General features: G+C 40.4%; 4 protein-coding genes across 4 annotated transcripts; 2 read left to right on the forward strand and 2 right to left on the reverse strand.

The window, feature by feature from the left end:
* Positions 1–60: 60 nt before the first annotated feature.
* On the reverse strand, positions 61–5906 carry ATG20_2 (Sorting nexin, cytoplasm-to-vacuole targeting pathway/endosomal sorting; the record flags this gene model as incomplete). Its single annotated transcript, XM_064829817.1, has 9 exons — positions 61–335; positions 388–540; positions 601–1184; positions 1242–1337; positions 1405–3946; positions 4000–4386; positions 4444–4524; positions 4578–5724; positions 5790–5906. 9 exons carry the CDS (start codon positions 5904–5906, stop codon positions 61–63), a joined length of 5382 nt encoding a protein of 1793 aa, XP_064682319.1.
* Positions 5907–10898: 4992 nt separating this feature from the next.
* ATC70_010605 (uncharacterized protein) lies at positions 10899–16017 on the reverse strand (the record flags this gene model as incomplete). Its single annotated transcript, XM_064829818.1, has 2 exons — positions 10899–15652; positions 15732–16017. 2 exons carry the CDS (start codon positions 16015–16017, stop codon positions 10899–10901), a joined length of 5040 nt encoding a protein of 1679 aa, XP_064682320.1.
* Positions 16018–18365: 2348 nt separating this feature from the next.
* Positions 18366–22313, forward strand: ATC70_010606 (uncharacterized protein; the record flags this gene model as incomplete). Its single annotated transcript, XM_064829819.1, has 1 exon — positions 18366–22313. The coding sequence occupies one exon, from the start codon at positions 18366–18368 to the stop codon at positions 22311–22313; it is 3948 nt and encodes a 1315-aa protein (XP_064682321.1).
* Positions 22314–23374: 1061 nt separating this feature from the next.
* On the forward strand, positions 23375–24310 carry ATC70_010607 (uncharacterized protein; the record flags this gene model as incomplete). The annotated part of the gene is made up of 2 exons (XM_064829820.1): positions 23375–23852; positions 23961–24310. The coding sequence occupies 2 exons, from the start codon at positions 23375–23377 to the stop codon at positions 24308–24310; spliced, it is 828 nt and encodes a 275-aa protein (XP_064682322.1).
* Between the last annotated feature and the right edge of the window lie 3484 nt (positions 24311–27794).

Raw genomic sequence — 27794 nt, forward strand, 5'->3', positions numbered from 1 at the left:
TTTATACAATTTGGGCTAGCCCAAGTGATACACACACACGGCATTACCCTATTTTATTCCTTACGGCAAAACACATAATAAAGCAAAATCATCTCTATGAGAATAGAGCCATACGCACTTGTGCTTTGCATCAATGTGCTTTTGAACAGCGTGTCTTACTCTACTGAGGGTATCTCTTTGGCCAATACCAGCATGATCCAAGAGTTTCTTGTACCCATCGTCCTGCCAAAAGCTGTATTCTACCATGTTTTTGACAAGTTCCTTGGGTAGATCAAATGCAATGACTTGGACATCCTTTTTCAGATCATCCATGATGGGTGTCAGACGGTTGATAGCTATGTATGGGTCAGTCAAGGCTGCTCCATTGATCGTTTCCCTTCAAACTACCTTTATCAATAAGCACAGTTTTGTGCTTGTGCTTCATTTTTGTACGCTCTTTGCCACGTCCTTCGTTAAATACAATATTGACGTCAAAGGCCGTTTTCTTTTGATCTAGTCCATCACCTTTGGATAAATCATGAGAGAAGGGATCATTTCGCACTAGAATTAAACAAGTAAGTACGCTTGCTCTGCTACTAGACCAACACCCCTTTACTGTACCTGAATCTGATGTGTCCTTTGACTTCAAATCATGTTTACTCTTTACTCTTGCCACTGAATCCACTCTGATTTGTTCATTGATTTCGGTCGACAACCAAATGCAAAGATCAGACTTGCTTACTTCTGTTTCGGTTCGCCGTAAGACATCCTTCACCTTGACCGTAGTAGAATCAGATAACGACGACGACTTGCTCTCTGAATTCTTGTGCTTGACAATAACAATCCAATTGATACTGGCCTTTTTACACAATGAAACCAAATCTTCAGGTGTCAGATAATCACCATCATTGTATTGAAATTCAGCTCGAATACCGTGGTTCCAAAGCTCCTGCACAATCTCTAAGCGTTCCTGAATCAAGACTTTGCCGAAACTAGCCACATAGACATCGCACTTCTTGGGTGCCCATATACCAAAACTTCGCATCTTTTCGTTCTTGGCCTTCATCAGGTATTTTACTTGCTCTGATTGATGCATGTCTAAATGGCGTATCAGTTTTTGGACTGCAATATTGACACCCACCGCGCGCAGTTTTCGATTGGCAGTGGCATTGGGATGTGCAAAATGCTGTACAAGGAAATCGTATCTAGGAGATATTTTGATGAGTCTCAGGGTCTGTCATGTAAACCAGCTACAGTCCTACCTTCCACCTACGGCAAGCACATCCTTGCGTTTGGAGTCAATAGTGTCTGCCACTGTTTCAAACACCATGCCATTCTTGTAGAAATGATTATTGTATCTAGGTATCAGAGGGTCAAGCTTCATCAATACCTAAGTCGAATGCATACACTGTACTGTCCACTTACACTAATAACGGATGGAATATAATCTTGTGATGGATACCAATGTGCTTGCTGACAATCATCAAAGTACGCAATTCACCAATACAATCTCTGAATTTAGCCTTGTGAGTTCCAGGTAGCAACCCCTCAATCTTCTTGACAATGCTCTCCAATTCACCGTGCACATTGAACATGGACAGCTCATCCAACACACTTCGCTGCAAATGGTACTTTAATTTGAGAATGTTGCGCACAGCAGCAAATGATGGTGCTCGCCCCAAACTAGACAACGCCACCAACACTCCCTTTCTGATATCTGGAGGCACGCGACAACTGTCAAGAATGATATCTGTGATGCCTGTATGATTGACCATAAAGTAAAAACCGCCGTTTTTGTAAGGAGGCAATTCCTCCAAGACTTCTTCCACTACCTTGAGTACCTCCGCGTCAGGCACCATAGGCGCTGTTTCTTTGTGCACGATATCGAAATCGGCCTCCAACACGGCTTCAGGTTGACCTCCACTTTGGTTCTCTCGATACACCTTGTCAAACGTAAAACGCTTCAATTCAGGGAATCCTTTCTGTCGCGCAATGTATCTTGCAAATGGCACTGTTTGGTCATAAGGAAGCTGGTTCAAAGCACCTTGGGAATCCATCAGATACACAGGGTTCTTCCAATTCCATTCATACAAGTCGTTCTTGGGGATCAACAGAGGGGCAGAAACATCGATTGCACCGTGCCGTCTAAATACTTTGGCCATTTGCTCTCGGATGCAGTCGAAAAAGATGTGGCTAAAGGGATCAAATACCGTCTCTGCGTTGGTCTGGTAGTCGTAAGTGAAATCCTTATGTCGATCCGCTGACTGAGAGAACATGGCAGACATGAGTTTGTCGTAGTAAGGCGTGTTGGGGTTGGCAATGGTGCGTACGCATTCTTTGATATACTCGTCTTCTAGCTTAGGAGGCAGCAAATCACTGCGCAAAAGCTCAAAGCTGTTGGGACGATCCTTGGGCTGTGGTGAAAGCAGAATCTTGATAATCTTCTTTTGGTTGACGTAATTGGCAGGGAAATCCTCAGGGAACTTGCCATTGCGAAGCTCGTTCAATACAATGACGCGCTGCATACCTGTCGAGAGGTTGTAGCACATTTCGAAAAAGATGACACCTAATGAAAACATGTCTACCTTTTGATTGTATCGCATACCAGAGGTAGCACCCGTGGCTGGATCAGGCATCACCTCAGGAGACACGTAGAATGTAGTGCCTACACCAGTTGTCATGCTTTCATCTGCTCCCAAATGCGCACTGGAGACTGAGTAGCCTGTATAACTTGCATTCGTGCTATCAGCAGCAACACCCGCAGCAGAGGTGGTGATATTGAACCTATCCGGCATACGATGACTAGCGTTTCTGGCAAAAGACGCGCCATCCACCAGCGTCTGATTTGTCGTGGCTAAACCAAAATCACCAATTTTGACATCGTTGTTGGAGTCCAAGAAAATATTAGCAGGTTTCAAGTCTCTGTGGATCATTCCCTGTGAATGGATATGAACCAGGCCCTCCAGGATTTGACGAAACAGACGCCATGCTTCTTGCTCATCGATGCCTTCGTCAATTACATCTCGCAGTGTCTTTTTCTCGCAATACTCCATTTGAATGTACAAGACACGCGTGCGGTGCTGATGGATGCGCTTCTGGCTCTCGCTGCTTTTTTCTTCTGCCTTTTTCTTGAGATTGTTAAATGCTTTACGAACAAGGCGCTGCTTTTTGGTGGAGGCTGTATCGGTGGTTGCGTCGCTTGTGCTGCCAGTGTCAGTCTCATCATCGCCATCACGAGCAAAGGAAATAAAATCGTCTGAATCATCTCCTGTGGTGCCATCGTAGGGCGTGGAATCGTCCTCTTCTTCGCTGCTGCTGTCGTCGTCGTCAAAGCGGATAGCTGAATAACTCTTGCTCTTGCTTTTGGATTTGCGATTGTCCACAGACAGGAAGTCATGAAACTGCTGTTTGTAAGCACTAACATCGCCGTCTTCGTCATCGTACTCTGATTCTGATTCATCCGAGAAATCCTCATCATCACTGTCCTTGAAACTGGCACCGTCTTCGTCCTCAAACCAAGTAGCAAAGTAACGCACAACATATTGATGATGCAAGCTGGATAACGAATGCACTTCTCGCAGAATCTTTCGTAAATCCTCGCTGTCTCTGGGATCCAGTCGAATCTTTTTGATGGCATACAAACGGCCATCGAGTCTGTTTCGTGCCTTGATGACTTCACCAAAACCACCTTTACCCAAAAACTCAATCTCTTCAAAATCTGTCTTGTAACGAGAGGTGCTGATGATAGGCCCAGGGTTTGAATCGGAAGAAGCATTATTGTGGGCATGCATATTTGGGTGCTGTGTGTTGCCTGTCATAATGGTGGCCACTCGGTTGTGATTATCAGGTGGATAGATGGATTTGTTGAAATCGGGTGCCATGGAAGGTTCAAACAGCTGAGGCGGCGGTGGTGGTGGGTTCTTGCGATCTGCGTGGTTGAATTTACCAGAGTTCATATGAGGAGCCACTACATATTATTTTAGCACACGATCATGTACAAAGGACGCATAAACAACATACCATTGGTAGAGAACACAGGCGGTGCTGCTTGTTCCGATATCATGGCTTCATTATCTCCTGCAAAGAATGCGTCGTTCATCAGATCGATGGCTGTAGGTCTTTTTCGTGTATCAGGCTCAAGTAATCTCTTTGCAAAGTCATTGGCAATAGCTGGCAACTCTGATCCCGCAGTGCGCAAAAAGGCGTCGAAATCACCAAATTCTTTAGTCACATCAATACCCCACAGCATTTCAATAAAGACGACGCCCAGACACCATATATCGTTCTTCCGTCCATAGACGCCTGGTCGCTCTCGCAATTCAGGCGAAGACCATGCTGATGTGGATTCCCCTCGAGGTGTCTCGGCATCTTCGGCTGTTTCGATCAAAAAGTTGGATTTGTTCAGGTCTAAGCAAGTGCAGTGTTAGTGCAACATGTCTTTTCTGATGCCCCATATAGGCTTACCATGCAGACGCTTGTTGTAACTGATATCAGCCAACTTGACAGACTGGTTGTTGCTGCAGAAAATACTGTTGGATCGGATATCTACACTGCTATCAACCATCCAGGACTTGTTCAACATGCCTCCGTTGTCTTACCTTTGCAAATGAACCCATTGAGATGGATATGATTCAATGCCCACAATAGCTGCTTCATGTATTTGCGCACAATAGCCAATCGCAAACCACCGCCGCATTTCTTGAGCAAGTCATACAAACTACCACCTTGCTCGTATTCCATCAAGATATGCAATGTCCACGTATTGCGGTCAATGCGACTACGATCCAAGCGAGCATCGTAAATATTGAGTATATGCGGGTGCTGAATAGTGCGCAATCGATCCAGTTCTCTTTCAACATCCTGCAGTTTCCTCTTTCCGGCTTGCGTTGTATAATAGGACCCGGTAACAACCACTCGTTTGATGGCTAAAAGGCTTGGTAAAACCAGACTATCCACATCCTCTGTGTTACCATGTTCGCCTGTCAATTTGTAGTTGAGCGGTTGAGCAGAAAACGTTTCACCAACAACACCTTTTCCAACGCAAGGTCCAACTGCAACGGTGTGAAAACAGATTCGTTTGGGTATGATGCCGTTCTCTTCCTTTTCAATGGCCACAGTAATCAAATTCTCAAAGTGGATCATCTTGATATCACTGCTGTCCAAACTGTTGAGCGCATCTGAGCTATCAAAATGAGCATGAAAGTCATCATCGACAATCGCTTCACCGCCATCCGTAAATCCAAAGTCTTGTCGATGCTGTCTGGCTACTCTGGCATGCTCTCTCTTTCGTTCAATGTCTTGCTGGATCTTTTCATTCATCATATCAGACTGAACTCGCAACTCAGCTTCTCTTTCTTGTCGTTTTCGAGCCATTTCCTCCAACTCACGTTCCCTTTCCACCTTCATATCTTGTTCATTGCGAATCATCATTTGCTCATGTAGGGTGAGTTTTGAGATGGCAGATGGTGGCGCATTGTGGTTAGCCAGGAAAGCACGAACATGGTCGCTCAAGTCGTACATCATCTCCTGACCGAGCAGATGCTGAGCTGTTTGTTGGAGTGATTGTGTCAGTTGTCGTAAAATGGCAGGCGATAATCCATGAGGATTGATAAGATGAAGCTCGGGTGGTTTGTTTGGGTATGTCTTGGGGAATCGTACTTTAAGATCCACAGTTGTATGTGCTTCGTTTTCTTCTACACCGAGAGGATACAAGTGTAAAATGAACTCGGGGTCAGAGTGAGATACCTACATCATACCAGTCAACAACGTGTGTGTCCATCAACCCCCTCCCCCTTTCATTTGACATTTACCTTCCAAGCTGTCTTATTCACAACCTCATGAAAATCCTCCATAAAGATGGCTTTTAAAGCCTCGATTTCATTCTGTTGGACTTCTTTGAGTGATTCAAAGTCGATGTTTGTTTGCATAGTAGTGAATTTTTAATGTTGTATAAGTGGGGTTCTTGCTTCTTTTTCGATAGTGTCTGATTCTTTTGTAATGAGAGGAAAATAACGCTCTAATGGTTATTTTGCTCCATTTTTTTTGATACGCTTATACTGGGTAAATGGGATGGTGGTTGTTGTGTCGATAGAATAAAAAATATAAATGGCAAAGAGAAAAGTAAAAAATGATCTCAAACAACACGTTTGATTTTATATGTGGGTTTGTTCTGCGGGATGTTAAATGCGTTGGTATTTGTCGTTATGACTCTTTTGCAGAACAGCAAGATATTCATTCATCTCAACCAAATACTCATTATGTCATTTGAACAACCCTACATGGCCCTTTCGCTAATAGCAGTTGTATGCCAAATTCTCCAATTCTAAAGTATAACTGGGTAGCCACATAGCATCTCTGCCGGTGGAAAAAAGAGGAGTTGGTCAATTTGTTGCGAAAGAACTTTAAAATCAACTATGCAAATTTACCGTTCTTTGATAAACATCAAGTCGGAGCGAAAGCGTACAAAACGTAGAAGTAACAATCAGTTGTATCTCCAGTTCCCTGTAAGGCGACGAGCTTCGTTTTGAACATCGATTTTGGAACATGCGGCTGATAGGCAGCAGTTGTAGGCTTTAAATTATTGATAATGCCTTATGTTATCGTTCAAACGTTCGAATGCTCTTGAGAACAAAAATACTCCAGGTGCTTCTGACAAAAGTTTGGTTGGATACTCTTTACATGCAAGAAATTAGAGGATTTCAAAAGAATTTCGAGTAAGGTGGTCGCTTCAATTGAACGCTTGAATTTGAGAGAAACTAGTGATTATCCTGTCCCCATAACTGTCCTATTTCATGACTCATTTTTTGTAGCTATAAAACAGAATCATCGCACGCTCGTCTTTCCTCTTTTTTCTCTTATAATTTCTCTTTGAATTTCAAAATCGAAATTCAAGCTTTGAAATTAGCATGTTCCTATAGCGATTTTTTGTGTAAAAGACGATGGTGCAATTGGATTTTAGATAGGAAGTGTAGGTGATGAGGAAACGAAGATTTTTGAAATTTGCAAATTTAGAGTAGATGCTATTAATAAAGGTCATTGGATTACTATATGAATGTTGGTTGTATGTCTAGAAAAAATTGTAGAGGGTACTTTGGTTGATTAGGAAATGTTGTACTTGGGCTTGCTGAGAACAATGTGGATGAGTAATGAGGAAAAAGAGTGAAAATGGACAAATTTCAAAAGGCCGTACCGGTTGATTTTACTAAGTGAACATGAGCTTAAAGCTTAATAGCTTCTGTTTCTTTTTCAATTCTCTATACGATAATATGGTTATTATAGATAAATAAATATAAAATTGAATATCCCCTGCTTGTAGCTCATGAAATATAAGGTTTTGAGCAAATTTATACAGGGAACGTACATCTGGTACTTTAAACCCTTACATTATAATGGATATAACGTGGAGCTATCGAATGGTTTTTGTTTTGTGTAAATCCAATGAGTATTTGTCGAGATATGGTCAAAAAAAAAGTATCATGCAAAATCATGGATTTTTCTTCAAAATCTGCCTGTGATAGCAAGCAAAAAATCTGGTGACGATTTTTTGGTCAGGACAATATTTTCAATATTTCATGATAGAGTCATGTCAGAGCTTCAAGCAATAGCTCATTCGATAGGAGATTTTTTGGTCTACTATGTTTAGTAATGCTTAACAAAATGTTTCGATGACAGATACTGTGGAATTTGAGGCTTGATAGACTAAAATTCACAGAAAAAAAAGAAAAAAAAAACAGTAATGTCAACTTGATAAAGGTATGTTTTATTATCAAACTGACAGGTGTAAAGTAAACTGAAGTCTCTCTACTGGCTAGGTAGATGATCCTTCTTATATACTATAACAATGGATAAAAGTTCTATTAATTAGATTAACAAATAAGTCAACTCAAATCAACTAATGTCTAATCATGCTAAAAGACAACTCCAGCAAGCTAATCATGATTTAGCTCTGTCTGGATGAATGATTAGACTCTCATCCGAAGTACCCTGATCTATCCTTTCTATAAGGATAATTAATATCGATCTAGTAGCATGTATACGATAGGTACAGTCTACTTAGTCTATATCAATGGTCCATATCTGAGTGTATATCGCTAAGCATACATCTTTAGCATGTATCTGGAGATATGGCATGTCTATAGCATATCGTATGCATGTCCGTAGCATGTCTCACATATAGTACAAGTCTGTAGTACATAAAGTATCTGTAGCTAGTATCACGGATATAAGCATGTGTCTTATAGCGTGGATCATAAAGTGCATATCTGAAGCAACAAGCTCATATTGCATTAATCTTGGTGCGTATCCAGATATGGTAAACATCCGTAGTCAATGTCGGAATACAAGTATAAGTCTATAGCGTCATCCATGTCCGTGGTGCCATCTATAGCCTATATCTTATATAGTATGAATCTTATAGTACTAACGTATCTGAAGTCCATATCTTCTTATAGTATAAATCGATATCGTACATCTAATCCAGTGTACATACGGTTTATATCTAAATCTGGTAACTGGATGAACTGTCGGAATGCAGATCATAGTGGATGTATTCCACAAATAGATTCATATTTGTATAATGTCATTGATGCTCGAGCTTTTAAATCACTGTAATCTCACATTTCAAGATACAGATCGTATCTGGTTTTGTGCAATGCAGAAAATCCCAGTAGCTATAAAGCACTGTAATTTACCTACTTGCTCGGCAACACAGCCTACTACACCACCTCATTTTTAGGTCAAATTTTGTCCAAATGTGGCCGTTTTTCAACTCGAATAACTCATGCCACAAAGCGTTTTGGACGCTTGGAATAGTGCCAAACGGCTTCCCTTGGCTACGCTTTACTTGCTGATGCTTCATTTCAAAATTTTTTGGTTCATTGAAAATTTATGAAAATCATCGTTTTTTTCACGAGTATTAGCAAGGAAAAATTCTCGTAAATCAAACGATCGCGTTTTTCACCCAAAAAATGAAGATTTTTTCTATAATAAATATAAGATCAAATTGATTGCAAATACGGGATGCAACACTGGAAACTCTTCCTATAAAATTTTCCTATGTGAAATTTCGACATTTTGGCAAAAAACATGTTTTCATATTTTTGCAAATTGCTCATTATTTTCGATCTGAAAGCTGAATGTAATGAGCGCCATTTGGTGCATCTTCTTTAGTTCTGTAAAGTTATACTAGAAAGACGGATGTGATAACGAGAGTTTTTATAGTCAAATTTGGCAAAAACGTTTAAAAGATGTTAGATCAAGATAAGTTTGAACACGAAAATACCCACTGCACAAATTCATATTAAATTACCGCAATTGAGGCTGCTGCGGCAGAAGACTGAGGCCAAATCTACTGGCCGTGACGTCGGATAGGGCGCCCTCTCATTCTTCCATATCACCTTTTTTTTCCCTTTTTTGCAAAACGCGTTTAATATCAAACCATGGTGGTTTTGGAAACTCTTTGATTGATAATAACACTCTATCTACTGATAACACTGTCGTGCACTAATAGAAGTACTTTATACTGCTTCTTTAAAGTGGAATATATTAGGTATCATTCGATAACGAGCACTGAAAGGCGTAGAATTAACACTAACTGAATTTGTTTATTAGGTTTTGATAATTCTTTTTGTTTGTTTGATGTAGGTGCTGCTGCCAGTACTTCTCTGCTATCTTTGCTGTCTGCTTCTTTGGTGTATCATGTCTGGTGGTTGCTTCTTTAGCCTTTGCCCGGTCTCTGGTGTTGTTCATTCTTTGGTTTTTCTATGGTGCTGGTATTGCTGCTGCTGCTAATCTGGTCTTTCCTGGTCTACTGTATTTGCTGCATGCTCGTTCTCTGGTCTATCTCTGGTGGTAAGTAGTAAGTAACTTCTTTAGTCTTTGTCTGCTCTCTGCTAATGGCGTTCGTTCTTTAGTTTGTCTATGGTACTGGTGTTGCTGCTGCTAATCTGGTCTTTTCTGGTCTACTATATTTGGTGCATGCTCGTTCTCTGGTCTGTCTCCGGTGATTGCTTATACTCTTCTGGTCTATCTGTGGCGGTGATAAGTGGTAAGTATCTTCTTTCTTCTGGTCGCAATGATATAAAACTTCTTTGAACGCTTATATCATTGCTTCCTTTCTCGTGAGAATGCATTCATGATGTTTGCCTTGTTGCGCTTTTTTCTTTTTGTTTTTCTTTTGTTGGTAGTGTTTCCTCTGTAGCTTTACATGAAACAATACTAGTCATTATGTTGTATCGCAAACTTATAATGCCACTGTTGCTTTTGCAGTTGTGCGTATTTGCGTTATCATGTTGCTTTACATCCGACTATTACTACCATGCGCGTTGCTCATGTATGCATTTTTCTTGCAACAGCAACGAGCTTTTTTTTGGAACATTGTTAAGCACGAAGAATAAAAGGATTATTATTTGTAGCTTATAAAAAATGTTCGATATTATAAAAACAAGAAAAGACTTATTTGAATAAGATCAGACACAAAAACTAAAGATTTATTGATAAAGACAAGAGTTATTCTATTTATACTAAGTTCTGAATGCCAAAGTAGCAATTTATCTTGTACAACGCTTATCACATCTGGTGAACCTCAGTATTTAGATAGCTGAGATGCACTTCACTTATCATAGCTTGTCCATGTTGTTGCACAACACAGACATATCTACCCATCAAGAATACCTTAATCTTTATAGACAGTTGTAGCCCTTCTGGCACAACATTGCCCCCCCAGATTCAGGTACTTCTTGTGGACATTTCGTAATCCCAGATTACAAAACATCATGACAATATAGCACATAAAGCACTTTCCAATAAATAATTACCAAATGACACTGCATCCGAGATCAGTCAGTAAAAACCTTGTGTAAAAACCTTTCATAGGACAAAAATGTAAGGAAAAGACTTGATCCCATCATGCTAGTAGCCATTTAAGACCTGTTTGATCTACCACTCTGACCAATTTCGCGAGTAGTAGTAGTTCGCCAGTTAACTGTTTGAGGAGCTAACCTACGTTTACCAGCAGCCTTTGCACCTTCTCTTCGAGCCCAATACAACTCAATGTGTTTGGCCGAATCAAAGTTTTTCACAGGCTCCCAAGTATCTTCACTAGGATCATCGAACCCTTTCCATTTTACCTTATACTCATAGTTACCAGGAGATCCTCTATGATCAATCACAGCTTGAATTTCGTAATGCTCTGCAGAGAATTCATCAATTGTGATTGATTGAGGATTCGCAGCGACTTGGTACTTGATATGATGGGTAGGCACATCTCGACTAAGGAGTGCACCCGTCTTGTCAGCCAGCACATAGGAACCTTTATCGGTTATACTATGAATCAAATAAGGTCCTTCATACCGTTCATCTAACTTATTTTGACGATGAACATTTTTAATCATAACTTTACTACCAATAGGATAGGGTTCGGCAATGACCTTATGTTTCTTCGCAAAGTTAGCATGATCAGCATTTTGTGTATCCACAATACGCTTAGAAATAGCCGGGATAAGAACATCTTGTACAAAACGGTATCGTTTGTCAATGAGTCTGTTATCAGCTTTCTCCAAACGTTTGGAATAGTCCACCTTTGAGTAATCAGCCAGACCATTTGGTTGACGATTAAACAAAAGTGTATACGGACGAGATTTATGTAGCCGAGCATACTTGACATTGATGCAGTAATTCACCCACGGAATGAAGTGCTCCCATTGATCCCTCTTACCTTTTAACAACTTGATAGTCGTTAACTTACATATTTTGATAAATGACTCAGAAACCGAGTTACCCAATGGATTGTACCCTAATGACAGGCGATGGTCTATCCCACTGATGTCCATCATAGCACGGACCACCTCATTTATCCATTCCAGGCCTCTGTCTGAAGTCAACTTGATTGGCCATCCAAAAAGTGAGAAAACTTGAAGCATTTCCCTGGCAATTGTCGTAGCCTTCTTGTCTGGAATGCATCTTATCACAGTAAATCTCGTAAAGTAATCAGTAAGGACAAATAGAAAGTTGCTGCCGAAAGAGCTAGTAACACCCATATCACCGAGATCCATGCACCAATGATCCAAAGGTTGGGCTGCATTGACACTACGGAAAGGATGATATCCCTCTCTAGCGATATTGTACCTGTTACACTCGTCACAATCAGCTAATATTCTTTCTATGTCTTTCCGAATGTTCACCCAGTGAAACCCTTCATGATGAATTGCAGTTTCAACATGTTTGATCCCAAAATGTCCAACCAGATGCTGAGCAATGATCATATTGTCTCTTTCATTAGCAGGAGGAGTGATATAGTCAGCAAACCTAAGCGTACGCAATATGAATTCCTTTTGCTTTTGCGAGACAGCTGTGGTGGTGCCATCTTTGATAAGAGTAGCGTTTACCGCAGTGCGTGCATGGTTGCTAAAAGAATTAGATCGTAACGCCTTAGTTGTCTTGACCAAAGTACGTTTCATTGGAGGCGAAGGTGTGACAACCTTGAGTTTGTTTTTGGAACCCTTTTTCTTTCTCTTTACACTTTCACCACCATCAGCATAGTACCTGCCCCCCAGAAGATGTCGTGCTGAAGCATCAGCATCCGAATCTTCGTAAAGTCGAGATAAAGCATCAGGAATTACGTTAAGGACACCGGGCAAATGCACAATATCGAAAGTATAAGAAAAAATGGTCTCCCACCATCCAAGCATGAGTGCATTGGGGACTTCCTGTGTATTCAAGTAGATCAGACTCTTATGGTCCGTATGTAAGGTAAACTCTCGCATATACAGAAAACGATGAAACTTAACCAAGGCATAGCAAATCCCTAGCAATTCCCTTTTCGTAGTACTGTAGTTACGCTCAGAAACAGACAATTTACGAGATACGAGACCTACATATCGAATCTCATCGTTGACCACTTGATATAAAACCGCGCCAAGAGCAGTTAAACTAGCATCAGTAGCCAAGTGAAATCGAATCGAAAAATCAGGAGGTGACAGCACAAGTGCCATCGTAAGTGCATCCTTCAAGTCGGCAATCGCTTTTGTATGAGACTCATTCCAAACATCTGTTAGATCCTTGTACTGTTTCAAGCTATCAAGATCTCGAGTCAGACGAGAATAACATGGAATGGCAGCACGAAAGTACGACATTAAACCCAAGAAAGATGCCAATTGACGACCAGTGGTAATAGTCGGCCAATCTGCAATGTTGGTAAGTTTTCTACCGTCAGGCAGTAATTTACCATTAATAACACTCCATCCCAAGAGATAAATACTACGCTGAGCGAAGACGACTTTCTCAGGATTGAGCACCAAATTAGCATCGGTTAAACGACGAATTACCTCAGCAACCAACGCATAGTGATCTTGTAGGCTCCCATTACTACTGCATAAGATGTCATCCACATAGCAGGAAACCGAGTGATCACCATCAGTAGGAAACGAAGTAGAGCTAGAGCTTGTATTCAAATCAGAGAGCAGTGTTTGCAATGTGCGTACAACCACCGATCCGACATGGCGAATTCCATAAGCAGCCTTTTTATGGGTGTATTGGATATTCGTGAAGGGACAAGTAAATGAAACTTTATGAGCTTGCTCTGGATCCAAACCAAAGCTAGTAAAGCAAGCATGGATATCGAGACAAGTATGAATCATTTTCGTACCAATGCTCTGATGGATATGAGAGATCAAAGGTAACTGCTGTTTGTCATCCACTTCCAAGATAGCATTCAACTTACGAACGTCACACACCACTCTAGGCTTAGACATTGTGTAATTACCATCAGCGTCCTTTTTCTTTACAACCAACAATGGATGATTGAAACGTGTATGACTAGCAGATCTTTCAACAACACCCTCATCAAGCCATATCTGAATTTGTTTGGCAACAGCATCACGATAAGCTTCAGGCAAAGGATATTGAGCTCGCCAAGCGACAGCACCTGGTTTAGTATCAAGCTTAATAATCGAATCCGGCAGATTACACTGAGTATTCTTCATATCAATGCGCGAATTCTCTTCTAATAACCCCTTTAGTGCAAGTAGAAACGGTTGTCTCTCTTCCTCACTACCAAAAGGATGTGCGTTTGGAGTAATACCATCATCAATAGGATCTGGTACACGAGGACCTGATTGAAAGCCATGTTGACTCACCAAGCCCGTAAGACCAATGCCAAGCTTGGACAAAATATCCATACCAAGCAATACAGGTACGTTTTCCTCAGAATAGAATGGAAATACTTCAAACAAATGGTTTTTATTTGATTTATTGTAGCTAATGTGCAAACGTACCGCACCTATTCTAGGCACAGTCGTTACTTCATGAGCCATTTGAACAAAGCTCTCATCATCATCATTAGCCTCAAATCCAGCAAGAGAGGTTCCTCCTAAGAATTGAAAGAACTTGTCAGTGACGCACGAAAACGTAGCACCCGTATCCACTAAGCCAAAGCAAATGACATTTTGAACCACAATAGGAACACAAATAGCATTGGTGGTCATAGTAGGTGGAGCACTAAATCTAGCATCGAACTTACATTGCTGAGCAAATATATTTTGTAGCGTATCGTCGTCCACAGACATGCTACTCATCTCTTTTTCAAGAAGAATAGACTGGGCACGATTCACCAGATCAGTATCCTCAAAGATACCATGAGCTTCACTCATCACAGCATCTTGGTCAACATCAACATTGTCACTATCACCAGAAGAAGGAGCAAGGACAACATCATCCACCGATTGTTCAGCAGAGGAGACAGCAGGGGAAGAAGCACCTTTCTCAGCTAACGCACGATCGACACGAGCAGAGAGAAAAGCAGCTTGGATTGCAGCATCCATCGAATGTTTGCCACCACGTTTCTTAGTCATGGCACGCAAAACTTTTTTACCACCATTGCCCTGATGGGTGTTACCACCACCAGTACGAATAGCAGTGTTGCAGTGATGCATCTGCCCCTTTGGTCGAGGACCGTTACATTTGGAGCAAGTCCCTTCAGCAACATGTTCAGCAAATGTTTTGCCAAAACGATTAGCACTAGAACGTGGAGAGTTGGACGAGGGACCATTGGATCTCGACGAAGAGCTACTTTGAAAAGCGTTTCCACTAGAAGAAGGTGCGTACCGAGACTTCTTTGCTTCGTTCGAAACAGGTATGTCAGCAGCGCGTTTTCTTCCATCAAAAACAGAGCCCAAAGATTCTTGACCCGTCTCAATAGCCATCATATCCATCTTGCGCACGAGAGAGGACACATAATCAATGTCATAAAATGACGATTCTGGTGCCTGACTCATAGCAACCATTAGCAACCTAGCGGTAACCTTGGGGAAAGCGTCAAAAAACACCATCGCTACGACACCCTTATCACTGATGTCAGCTCTATTTCTCAACGTCTTAAACCGCTCTACGAAACCATCAACGGATTCTTCGTTTCCTTTAGTACAACGAAGAAACTCCCTAATTCTTTCGAATCTGAGCTGTTCTTTTGGTGTACCAAAACGACCGATGATAGCTCCCTTCAAGGTAGCCCAAGACACAGTGGAGCCAGATGCTTTCACAAACTCATCAAGCCAATTGCGAAGATCGCCGGGAAGACAAGGAGGAAGCAAACGATACCAGTGTTCATCAAGATCAAGCGTGCAACTGCTCAACTTATCGGAAAACCGGCGACAACACTCCTCAATGTTGGCAAAAACTTCTTTTTTTTTCATCTTTGACACGTCCAAACCATTGGAACAAAGGAAGATCATCAGGTACAGTTGAACTATTAGCCGCACCTTGACTAACCACTGTTACTTGGGAAGGACTCTGGTTAGGTGTGACCATATAGAGAGCTTTCTCTATAGCCTCCAAGTTAGAGCACTTCTTTGACAGGGCAGCCTTCAAAGCGTCGACCTCTTCGTCCGACTTGTCCCCACTGTTCGCAACTTCAGCGATCAACCCATGAACCTCCTGACGAAGTCGCTCTACAGCTCCTCCGTACGAAAGCTCGCTTCCAACAGCTTGAACATCTGAACTCTTGTTCTGTTCTGCAGGAGACACAGTAAAATCATTCATAGTCATATTTTCGGTTTAAATTAGATAGGTAGGTTAAAATCTGGAAGATTCTGATTTACACGATCTTAAAAAATGTTAAGCACGAAGAATAAAAGGATTATTATTTGTAGCTTATAAAAAATGTTCGATATTATAAAAACAAGAAAAGACTTATTTGAATAAGATCAGACACAAAAACTAAAGATTTATTGATAAAGACAAGAGTTATTCTATTTATACTAAGTTCTGAATGCCAAAGTAGCAATTTATCTTGTACAACGCTTATCACATCTGGTGAACCTCAGTATTTAGATAGCTGAGATGCACTTCACTTATCATAGCTTGTCCATGTTGTTGCACAACACAGACATATCTACCCATCAAGAATACCTTAATCTTTATAGACAGTTGTAGCCCTTCTGGCACAACAAACATCTTTGATGTTGTGTTTGTTATGCTTTTCTTTGACCCACTTTGTGTGAGTGTCTCTTTTTTTGCCTACATACTACTATACTCGTATAGTATTATATTCTTTTCTTTTTTTCTTTTATTATTATTATGTTTCTTTTGAAGCATATCTTTTTTACGTTGTGTGGATGTGCCTATCCCTGAAGCTCAACAAGACTTTATCCGAGGCTAGGAGGTAGATAGGCCGCCTCTACTTGGTTATCGCTACTTACTTTAGTGATGATTGAGAGTCTCAATGCCAGAATTTAAAAGCTAGGTGGTGTAAGTAAGGCATGCTCTAGCACCTGGGGGAAGTTTGATGATAGCATCTGCTATACTGCTATATAGCGGAGCTTAAAATTTTGCCTCACATCAAAACAGGGGGAAACCCTCGCAAATTTTTTTTTAGTTCAGCGGAGTTTTCAAGCAATTTGATTGGCTAAGAGGTTGAAGCAACGAAGGTCTACAACTAGTTAATTTCCGCTTGATGCCATGTACTATAATTTTGTGTTTGTAATAAAAATATATTCAAATATTGATAAAATTAAAATCCTTTATTCAAAAGCAAGATAAGGTGCAATTACTGGATCTGGCATCTATCGCACGGTTTTATGCGAGGGATATTCTTTAAATAAGTTCACTGCAGTATGTGAGGAAAGTTATATAGCTGCTGCAGTATACTAGGTACCAAGTATAATCCCAATGCCGTATGCCTTGCTAAACATACATCGTTTAAGATTGACTCCCAACATTCAATTTCATGAGCTGCTGTTGTGCTGGAAAGGTTACAAGTGTCTATAAGGCTTACGTTATTCTTGATGGGTATGTGGAATACATCCACTATGATCTGCATTCCGACAGTTCATCCAGTTACCAGGTTTAGATATAAACTGTATGTACGCTGGATTAGATCACTACTGCCCAGCTGATGTTCTCACAGAACATGGATGTGCTCTTTTGGGAACATCGATGTTCTCATTTGAGAAGGTGTAGTTTTCCACATGAATAAAATGGTTTGAATAGCTAAACTATAATACTGTAGGCAACAGAGAGACTTTTATTATCTGTAAGATTCATAAAATTACTAAACGTATTATAAATTGCACGAGAAAATGGCAATTTAAAATTACCTAATAACTACTTATTAAAGTAAAAGAATATATTTCAATAAGATATTCGGGTAGTTTAGTGGGAAGAACGACAGATCCACAACCGATAGGTTGTGGGTACGACCGCGGTAGAAGCATTCTTTTTTTCAAATTTCTGAAAATCGATGTGCTCATATAAAAATATGAATGTGCTCACATGGTGTAATGAAATAGCCACCCAAACGCAACTTAATTGAAAACCGAAGTTCATCAAATAGCACTCATTCAAATTCATGCTATTTGGATCTATTAATGAAAGCGCTCAAATGTACATCAAAAACCCATTTAAAAATACTAAAGTAAAGATACACGCTTATATCGCACATCGTGTGAATGAATCACTCCTGATCACAGTGTATTCAATCACACCCATGATGGTCGTAATAGGTGATGGTATCTTTATCCAAAAAGAATCAAATCAATAACAAGCATATTCAAATATGACAACTATGCCCTGCTGCCATAGTTGCACAATATCCCAGATAAAGGATTCCATGCTTCAGTAACAAACATCACACTTTAAACCATCAAGGTTACATTAAATCATGCTATGACGATAGCTCACCCAAGCCCATCAATGTTGCATACAAGCATGCATCTTAGGCTACATTCACTTTCTCCTCAAGCCACCTTTTACAGTGTAGCAGCATAGATGATGTTTATCGTATCACATCACATCTATGTTTACAAGTCCAGTCAATTGTGTGTGCACAGGTGCCTCAGGAACTACAATACATTCAATCTCCCCAATGTCAAGATATCGAGATCCACCTACACTACATGAAACATATCGACTTAGGTGGCCTCTCAACAAGCTATAATGGAGGCTCTCAGGCCAGACATCACGAGAAGGACTGTCGTCTGAACAAAGGTGGTTCTTCATCAAGACGTGTAGTTGAAAATGCAAACGTACCCAAGAAGGCCAGCGGAAACACTTTCTGCAAGTGGTGTGGCAAAACTTGGTTCCACGGTCACTCTTGCCCTGAATACCAAGCTATGAAGGGTTCGTTCAAGGTGTTGAGCGTGAGAAGAGAAAATAGCGGTCATCGACCCTATACAACTGGCTCCAGTAGTCAGAAACAAAAGCGTCATTCCCGTAATGGCAAAGGAAAGCAAAAGGACTCCGGGTCCAGCGAAAGTGACCTCTTCCGCGAGGCTATGGAAGACAAAGAATGTAAGTCTTCCACATCAAACAAAAACACTTTCAATTTAATAACACCATTGCTTCTCAATGACATTAGAATCATCGGAAAGGTGGATCCTGGCTCAGATGTTAGCATCATTAACAAATCCGTTTTGAATAAAAAATTCTCTACTATCAAAAATGTCAAAGCATTGGGTGGTTATTTAACCTTTTTGGGCATGAACAAAGATGGTAGTGCATCTAAAGCTGAACGCATTGGAAGCACCGAACCCATCAAAGTAACTTATATGAATGGAATCACATTTGAACATTCCTTTGAAATCATTGACTTCAATGATTCCATGGCTGAAGAGTTTGATGTACTCCTAGGAGTCGACATCTTGCCTCGCCTCAACATCTATCTTAGTGGAGTAGCTCATTGCTTTCCTGACACCGAAAACGAAATTGCTCAATTCAAGAATATAAACTATGACACTGAAAACGTCTATAATCCAGAAAATGCTGATTATGGTACTTCTCAGAAACGTCAAATCCTTCTACAACAGATCGAACAATCTCTGAATGCCAACAAGAACATCCCTGCTGACGCAGTATGTTCCATGCCTGAAAGTGTAGTGCATGTTCCTATATCCAATCCCAAGGATTGCTTCATTCGCCAGTATCCATTATCCATCAACTCGCATGCCGAGATTGACAAACAAATCAAAGAATGGCTTCAAAATAAGATTGTTGAACGCTGCAAACCCTCATCAGTGTTCCATTCACCTCTGATTACGGTGACAAAGAAGGATGAGAACGATCAACCCACCAAATTGAGAGTGTGTTGTGATCTTGGTCGCATCAATGCGTCCATTGATGACAATTACCATGAAAATTATGCGGTTCCCAAGATTCACGAAATCTTTGAACGAGTGTCCTCTAGCGCACGCATAATAAGTAAAATTGACTTACACCAAGCATACTATTCGTATGGTGTGCATGAAGCATCTCGCAATGCCCTTATATTCTCGCATAATGGCATTTTTTACAGATGGTGTAGGGCCCCTTTTGGCCTAAAATTTATGAGCTCTCTGTTCGTAAAATGCATGTCAATTTTATTCACTGGTTTATCCGACGAACTAAAATTCGAAATGGAAAAGAACATGGATCCTTCCCAAGTTGATCCAACCAAAGTATGGGGTGGCATTGAACACTACATAGATGACTGTGTCCTGCATAGTATCTGCGAGAAAAGCCACATCAAGCTTATCAATCTTGCCGTTAATCGCTTGACATCCGTCAACCTGCGCATCAATGTGAAAAAATGTTCATGGTTCCAGACATCAGTCTTTTTACTAGGCTTTGTGGTTGGACCTGGCATACAAAAGATTGATATGCGTCGTTTATCTGACATAGACGAATGGCCCATTCCCAAAACTGCAAAACAAGTTCGCTCGCTTATGGGTGTCGTTTCCCATCTGCGAAACTTTTGTCCCATGCTGTCCAAGGTTGCTGAGCCCATCGATAGTCTTCGAAATGACAGTGACGTAAAAAAGAATTGGACACAATTGCATACTGATCGGTTCAATACCATCAAGCAAATACTGCTCTCAAACCAAATACTGCATGCTCCAGTGTTGGACGACAAAATGTTCCTCCAATGCGATGCTAGTCTCTATGGCATCGCTGCCTGTCTTTATCAAAAGGATAAACTGGGTAGAATCAAGCACATTGCATTTGTTAGCAGATCTCTCAATTCAGCTGAGCGCAACTGGTCTACAAACCGTAGAGAGTGTGCCGCTGTTGTATTTGGATTCATCAAATTTAGATCGCTACTGTGGGGTCATAATGATATCGAGGTCCTGACCGATCATTTGGCATTGACCTACATGTTCACATCTACTTCACTAAACAGTACGCTCCAGAGCTACTTGGAAATCTTGGGAGAATTTCACTTCACAATTTCACATGTGAAAGGCATTGAAAATGTTCTCTGTGATGCTCTCTCAAGGGTATATCCAATAATCGATGAAGACAAATGGCTGGAAGATGAAAATGGTCGACAGATGAGAAAATTGCATAAGCTCATTCTGATCAAAAGGGACACCAACAAAAAGATTGAAGTAAACCGTCAACGCACAGTCTATTCTCAGGACCGCAATCTCAACGTACTTGCTGTGAAACTAAATAGCAAAGAATTCCAGAATTCTACAACGGATTACATTGCTCCTCCAGAAGCAGATCGGGCTCAAATCATCAAAGATGCACATAAAATAGGCCATTTTGGCATTGAGTCTGTGGTTCAACATATCCACACGTATTTGGGTTTACATTGGAACACCATCTACGCTGATTGCAAGGAAATACTTAAAGCATGTCCTGAATGTGCAAAGCACAACGTCGCTCGTCGAGGTTTCAACCCTGCTAAAAGCATCGTCAGCTTTGATGCCTTTGATCACATTGCTATGGATATCTTAGGTCCTATGTCGATCACCGATAAGGGAAATGTTTATGTGCTGGTTGTGATTGATCTCTGTACTCGCTACATTATAGCTCGTCCAATTCCTAACAAAAATGGCGCTACAGTCGCTCAAGCCATACTATCCATCTATGGTGATTATGGTGTTGCTATTAGCATCCAACAAGCTGACAATGGCAAGGAATTCAAATCCAATCTCATGGATCATTTCACTAAAACGCTTGGCATCAAGCAGCGACATTCTCTTCCTTACTACAAACAATCCAATGGTAGTGCTGAGAACGCTATCAAACAATTCGAGCATACGCTACGCAAAATGTGTGGTAATGACACGCATAACTGGGATGATCGCGTACCCATCGTCCAACTTGCACTCAACATGAAAGTCAAAGAGCGTACTGCCAGTACCCCATTCAGTCTCATGTTTGCTCGTCAGGTTAACGTCAATCCCAATCCAAATAAACTCAACCTCAATGGACGTCCTGCACTATCCATTCAAGAGCTCCAACAGCGTATCGAACACATGAATACCATCGTGTTTCCTGCTCTCCAAGAGCGTACACAACGGCTTGCTGAGGAATACAATAAGCGTATGGATAAACGTCGATACATCCTACCTGAACTAGCCTTTGACTCTCCTGTCATGGTCAGCCTTGAAGAAGGTCGTTCATCCAAACTCGCGCCTCTCTATGCTGGCCCATATTTCGTTGTCAAGCGTACTCAAGCTGGCAATTACATTCTAAAAGACGAAACCAATTCTCTCATGCATCGTGAATATACTCCTTCTGAACTCAAACCTGTCAACATTGATGAAACTACCATTGAAGACGAAATCTTTGAAGTTGAGGACATTCGCGATCATCGCTACCGCGATGATGATGAGATCGAATACCTAGTTAAATGGGCTGGTTATTCTGAACGTGAAAATGAATACATTACAGCTGATCTGTTCTCCTCTCCCATTCCAATCAAAAAATACTGGGAAAAGGTCAAGCTCAACAAGGAACTGCAACATCAAAGACATGCACCACTACCTACAAACAAACGCCCCTCAAAACAGGCTGGTAACAAGCAAAAAGCAGGCACTGATCACACAAGCCGCGAAAACACTCGCCGCAAACATTAGTAGCTTCCAGCTTTCCTTCCTCCACTGCCTTCGGCACTTGTTTCTCTGCTCTTGCTTATATCTATGTCTTCCTTCCTTCTACATGTTCCAATCAAATCACTTTTGGTCGTCTAAATTCATATCTCTGTCAACTTTTTCCCCACAAAAAGTTTGGCTGGGGGCAATATAATGAAATAGCCACCCAAACGCAACTTAATTGAAAACCAAAGTTCATCAAATAGCACTCATTCAAATTCATGCTATTTGGATCTATTAATGTAAGCGCTCAAATGTACATCAAAAAACCCATTTAAAAATACTAAAGTAAAGATGCATGCTTATATCGCACATCGTGTGAATGAATCACTCCTGATCACAGTGTATTCAATCACACCCATGATGGTCGTAATAGGTGATGGTATCTTTATCCAAAAAGAATCAAATCAATAACAAGCATATTCAAATATGACAACTATGCCCTGCTGCCATAGTTGCACAATATCCCAGATAAAGGATTCCATGCTTCAGTAACAAACATCACACTTTAAACCATCAAGGTTACATTAAATCATGCTATGACGATAACTCACCCAAGCCCATCAAGGTTACTCAAATCGACCCCCTATGGCCAGTGCTCTTGCATTGATTACCACTTTAAATCAAACATCAACAACATTTGCCAGATATCGCAATAGCAGAACCTATTGCTCTCTATCATCACTAATCTTACAAGCTAGATGCAAATGTATAAATACTCTTCTTTTTTTACTCAATTCCAGGATCTTCAGTTTATTTTATACACAAAATAAAATACAGTTGATTTCTATTGTATTTTACTATTGCTTTATTTTTTTGTGAAATCTATTTAAACCCGATTTCACTGCAGGTGGGTAATTCTAGATGATATAAAGTGGTTGATATCTTTACTTCCAATAAACACATCGAAGAAATCTAAAAAACTACCCGCGGTATGCTCAGGATATCTAATATCCTAGGAGCATTCTAAAAGTATAAAAGAAGCTAGTTTTTTCATGTTTTTTTCTTTATTTCTTTGCTTTCTTATTTTTTTCAAAACTTTCATTATGCCTGCTCGTTTAACACAAGATTTGCGCAATACTCTCCAATCTTTGCTCCAACGTGGTCTTTCGTTCTCAAAGATAAGAAATTTCTATCCAGGAGTGGGTAACTCTACTCTTACAAGGCTCAGAAAACTATATTGCCCTGACCCAGCTAGACCTCTTGGCGGAAGACCGAAAAAACTTGGTGCTAAAACTATGTCCCTAGTGTCAAGAGGACTTCGATCAGGTGCTTTAGATGATCCCCGAGCAGCACAAGAAAGTTTAAGATTGATGGGCCATGATATATCAATTAATGGCATCCGCAAGTCATTGAGACGAAATGGACTTAAATCTCGTAGAAAAGTAAAGACCAATTTTGTTAGCAAGACAAACAAGCGGCTTCGATTGGCGTGGGCTAAAAAGCATAGGCATCTTACTATTGCTAATTGGCGTCGTTGGGTGTCTTCGGATGAAACAAGAATAAACCTTTGGGGCTCAGATGGTAATTCTTTTTACTGGACGAATGGTGGCCGAATCATGCAGTCGTATCAAGTCAAGTCTCAGTTGCAGAGAAATGACGGTGGGGTCATGTTCTAGAGTTGCATAACAGCGGAGAGTCCTGGTTATGGTACTGTCATTATTGAAGGCTCAGTAAACTCGGGCTTGTATGTCGATATTTCGAAGACATCATTGAACGATACTCTTGAGCACTTTGGGAAGACACCATCTGATGTCCGATTTCAACAAGACAGAGCAACACCGCATACATCGGGCATTACTAAACAATGGTTCACCGACAATGGGTTTAACTTAGACGAAATCATGGATTGGCCACCCCAAAGTCCCAATCTTAAACCCATTGAACATGTCTGGCATCTCCTAAAGCTTCGTCTTAATAAGTGTCCCACTAGGCCCTCAACAAAAGAAGAATTAGAGCGGCGTATTAACATTCAGTGGTAAAAAATAACAGAAAAAGAGTGCCAGAAATATATTGATAGTATGCCTGCCCGAATCAAGGCTGTCATCAAGAGCAAAGGTGGTTCAACTCACTATTAATGATTTTATAATAAAATGTACATTTTTCTATATTTATTTTTTAACCAATAAAATCATTGGATTTTAGTTTTTGAAAAAGTTATAATTATGTATAGATAGCACTACTTTCTCTCATTCAAACGATATATATTTCGACTTTGTATACAAAGAAATGACCAAAAACTTGTGCAAAAAGACAAAATTTTAAACGAACGGGACAGTTTTTCCCCCTACAGTATTAGTTACACTCTAAGTTATTTGTTAACTCCTACCATTGGATCTATCTATCAAGACGACATGTATTAGGAAGCGTAGGGTGATCATCACAACTTATATAGTCGAATATCAATAAATGGATTAAAGAAGTCGATGTTGCATACAAGCATGCATCTTAGGCTACATTCACTTTCTCCTCAAGCCACCTTTTACAGTGTAGCAGCATAGATGATGTTTGTCGTATCACATCACATCTATGTTTACAAGTCCAGTCAATTGTGTGTGCACAGGTGCCTCAGGAACTACAATAAATTCAATCTCCCCAATGTCAAGATATCGAGATCCACCTACACTACATGAAACATATCGACTTAGGTGGCCTCTCAACAAGCTATACCAACAATCCATAAGGCCCCAGTGGCCTGCTATTTATATACCATCTCAACGTAGTAGTCATTGACCAGGGATCTACTATATTTAAGCAAGCTAGATGCCCTGTAATAAAGAAGCTCTTTGCTTTCGTTTTAGATACAGTTGACAACTGATTATTATCATCGACTTATTATTACGAATTCATCAGTCGACAGGAGACAAAATTTGGCCAATCTTGAACAGAAGAAAAACAAACTGAGCTTGAATTATTTTTGCTGGTGGTGTTGCTGATGATAACAATGATGGTTGCGATGCTGATCAAATGGGGATCATGGAGTTAAAAGGACAATTGCTTAGCGTCATAATCATCATTGTTATCATCAGAAAAGCATTTGGGTTATCTAGCAGCAGCGCCGCCCCTCAAAACGTGTCCAAATTTCTATTCAAAGGACTCCCAAGTGAAGCCTATAATTCTACGCCACTCGGAAATTTTGCAGTGTAGTGCTGTTAGTAACATCATAATAGTGTTTCGGAATGTGACTCTGAAACGCGTTGTATTTTTATGCATAATCACACTGGTCTTCTGGTTTTTCTCCCCCTTTCTGTATGCTTTTTTGGTTTTCTTCTCTGTCTGGTCTTGGCCTCTTTCTATCTGGTCCTTTGGCGGTATCAAGTGGTGCCTTTATATCCTTGGCCGGCTTGCCACTGGTCTTGGCTCTGAAAAGATGCTGCTTTTTACGAAGAGATTGGGTTGCTTTGCCTTCTCATACAGATCTATCTTGGCAATCATTCGATGATGGAGTATTAGCCTGAACTCTCCCCAAACCGGATTTAGCCACAAATGCGTCCATTTATATACTACGGAATACATGCCATCTCCTAGTAACTTTCGTGTTGCTATGTACGCTATCCGTATTGGTTCTTTACGAGAATAGGGTAGTTGGTAGGGTGACGGCCTACCAAGCTGTTGATCTCGCGTATACATGTTACATCATGTGCTCTTTTGCATGTGGTCTATATCATGTAATTGAAGAGTAGGTAGTTGGTGGGGTAACGGCTCACCAAGCTGATAATCTTCGTGTGCTATCTGCCCAAAGTAAGGAAAAGTTCCTCTTGTTTTGGCTGCGGCAAGAGACGACTATACGCTATGCGTGAGGATAAGGGTAGTGAAGGGTCCTAAAAAAACTCCTGTGTATGAAAGCAATCAAATCTAGGGAATGCAATCCTCAAGGAAACTGTTCTGTATGGCTGCTTTGATATTCTTTCTGGAGGTGAAATCGAGTCAAAGCGGCCATATGCAGTCATATACAAACTGGTACGTATCTTTTATGAATGCAAAAGGTTCCTTTTACTAATATTGTTTCTCTGCTTAAAACTGCTTTACGCCCTAAATTTATTGATGGGCGTGGGTGATTAGGGGGGCATCGTTTGTGTGCGCCGCGGTCAACCCTCCTTTCACTCACTCGGTTGTAAATAGTCGGGCTATCGATACCTACTCTGGCCTGGCGACCCTCTCTGGTGAACTGCTATCACTGCTATTGGAGTGATAGTAGTTTCTCTCCTTTGGTCTTGGTTTATCTTCTTGTTTTTTATAATAACAATAAAGCCATATTCTTCTTTATTTTTCAAAGCAACCTTTATACTCCAAAATCGTATAACAGGCTCAAATGAAAATAGCGTCGTCGTGGCCAACCAGATGCATAATATGAAAAAGTCTTTGTTCGCATTTACAAGCATGATCATGAGATTCTGACTGAAGATGAAGGATGATAGACCTGAAATTTTATCAACAAGGATGTCCGTATTCGATTGAACCCTCACATGAGATTGGAGCTAATTGTTCGCGAAAATACGCGCACTCAAAACCTGCCAACTGTCAACGAGATTGCAGCCATCATTCCTAGTGAATATCATGATGATACAGGTTATAAAGATGCCAGAAATTATTCAAACTCAGTTCGTTTTTCTTCTGTTCAAGATTGGCCAAATTTTGACTCCTGTCGACTTCTTTAATCCATTTATTGATATTCGATTATATAAGTTGTGATGATCACCCTACGCTTCCTAATACATGTCGTCTTGATAGATAGATCCAATGGTAGGAGTTAACAAATAACTTAGAGTGTAACTAATAGATTGAGATTATGTTCGAAGATGCTGTTTATTGAATGCATTTACAACTTATATTTATACTATTTCTACTATCGATAATTACTTAATCAATGAAACTTTCGAGCAGATATAGTACTTGATATAGCAACTGATAATCAGATCAATGCCTGCTATCAGTTTTCAGAACCTTCTTCGAGTATACGCTGGCGCCTTTTAGTCGCTTTCTTCAAATCTGGCTTAAACCTAAATTTAGGCACGACATTTTGATACGTGTGTATCTTTCTCTTGGTTACTTGGCTCTATCTCTATTTCCTAAAAAGGCATTATACCGTATATGGGAAAGGCGCCAGGTGGTGGATTCAAGGTATAATTCTCTAACTTATCCACTATGTCTTACATGAAGGGTTACTCCTCGTTGGTTCGGTGTTCTGGTGCATTGACACACTCATATAATTGTTGTAAAACTGTATGTTATCTCTTGATGGTGCGTTGATACTGTGGAATTTGAGGCTTGATAGACTAAAGTTCACGGGAAAAAAAAGAATAAAAAAAACAGTAATGTCAACTTGATAAAGGTATATTTTATTATCAAACTGACAGGTGTAAAGTAAACTGAAGTCTCTCTACTGGCCAGGTAGATGATCCTTCTTATATACTATAACAATGGATAAAAGTTCTATTAATTAGATTGACAAATAAGTCAACTCAG

Source organism: Mucor velutinosus (assembly GCF_035048745.1).
Source record: "Mucor velutinosus strain NIH1002 chromosome Unknown tig00001564, whole genome shotgun sequence".
Classification (NCBI taxonomy): domain Eukaryota; kingdom Fungi; phylum Mucoromycota; class Mucoromycetes; order Mucorales; family Mucoraceae; genus Mucor; species Mucor velutinosus.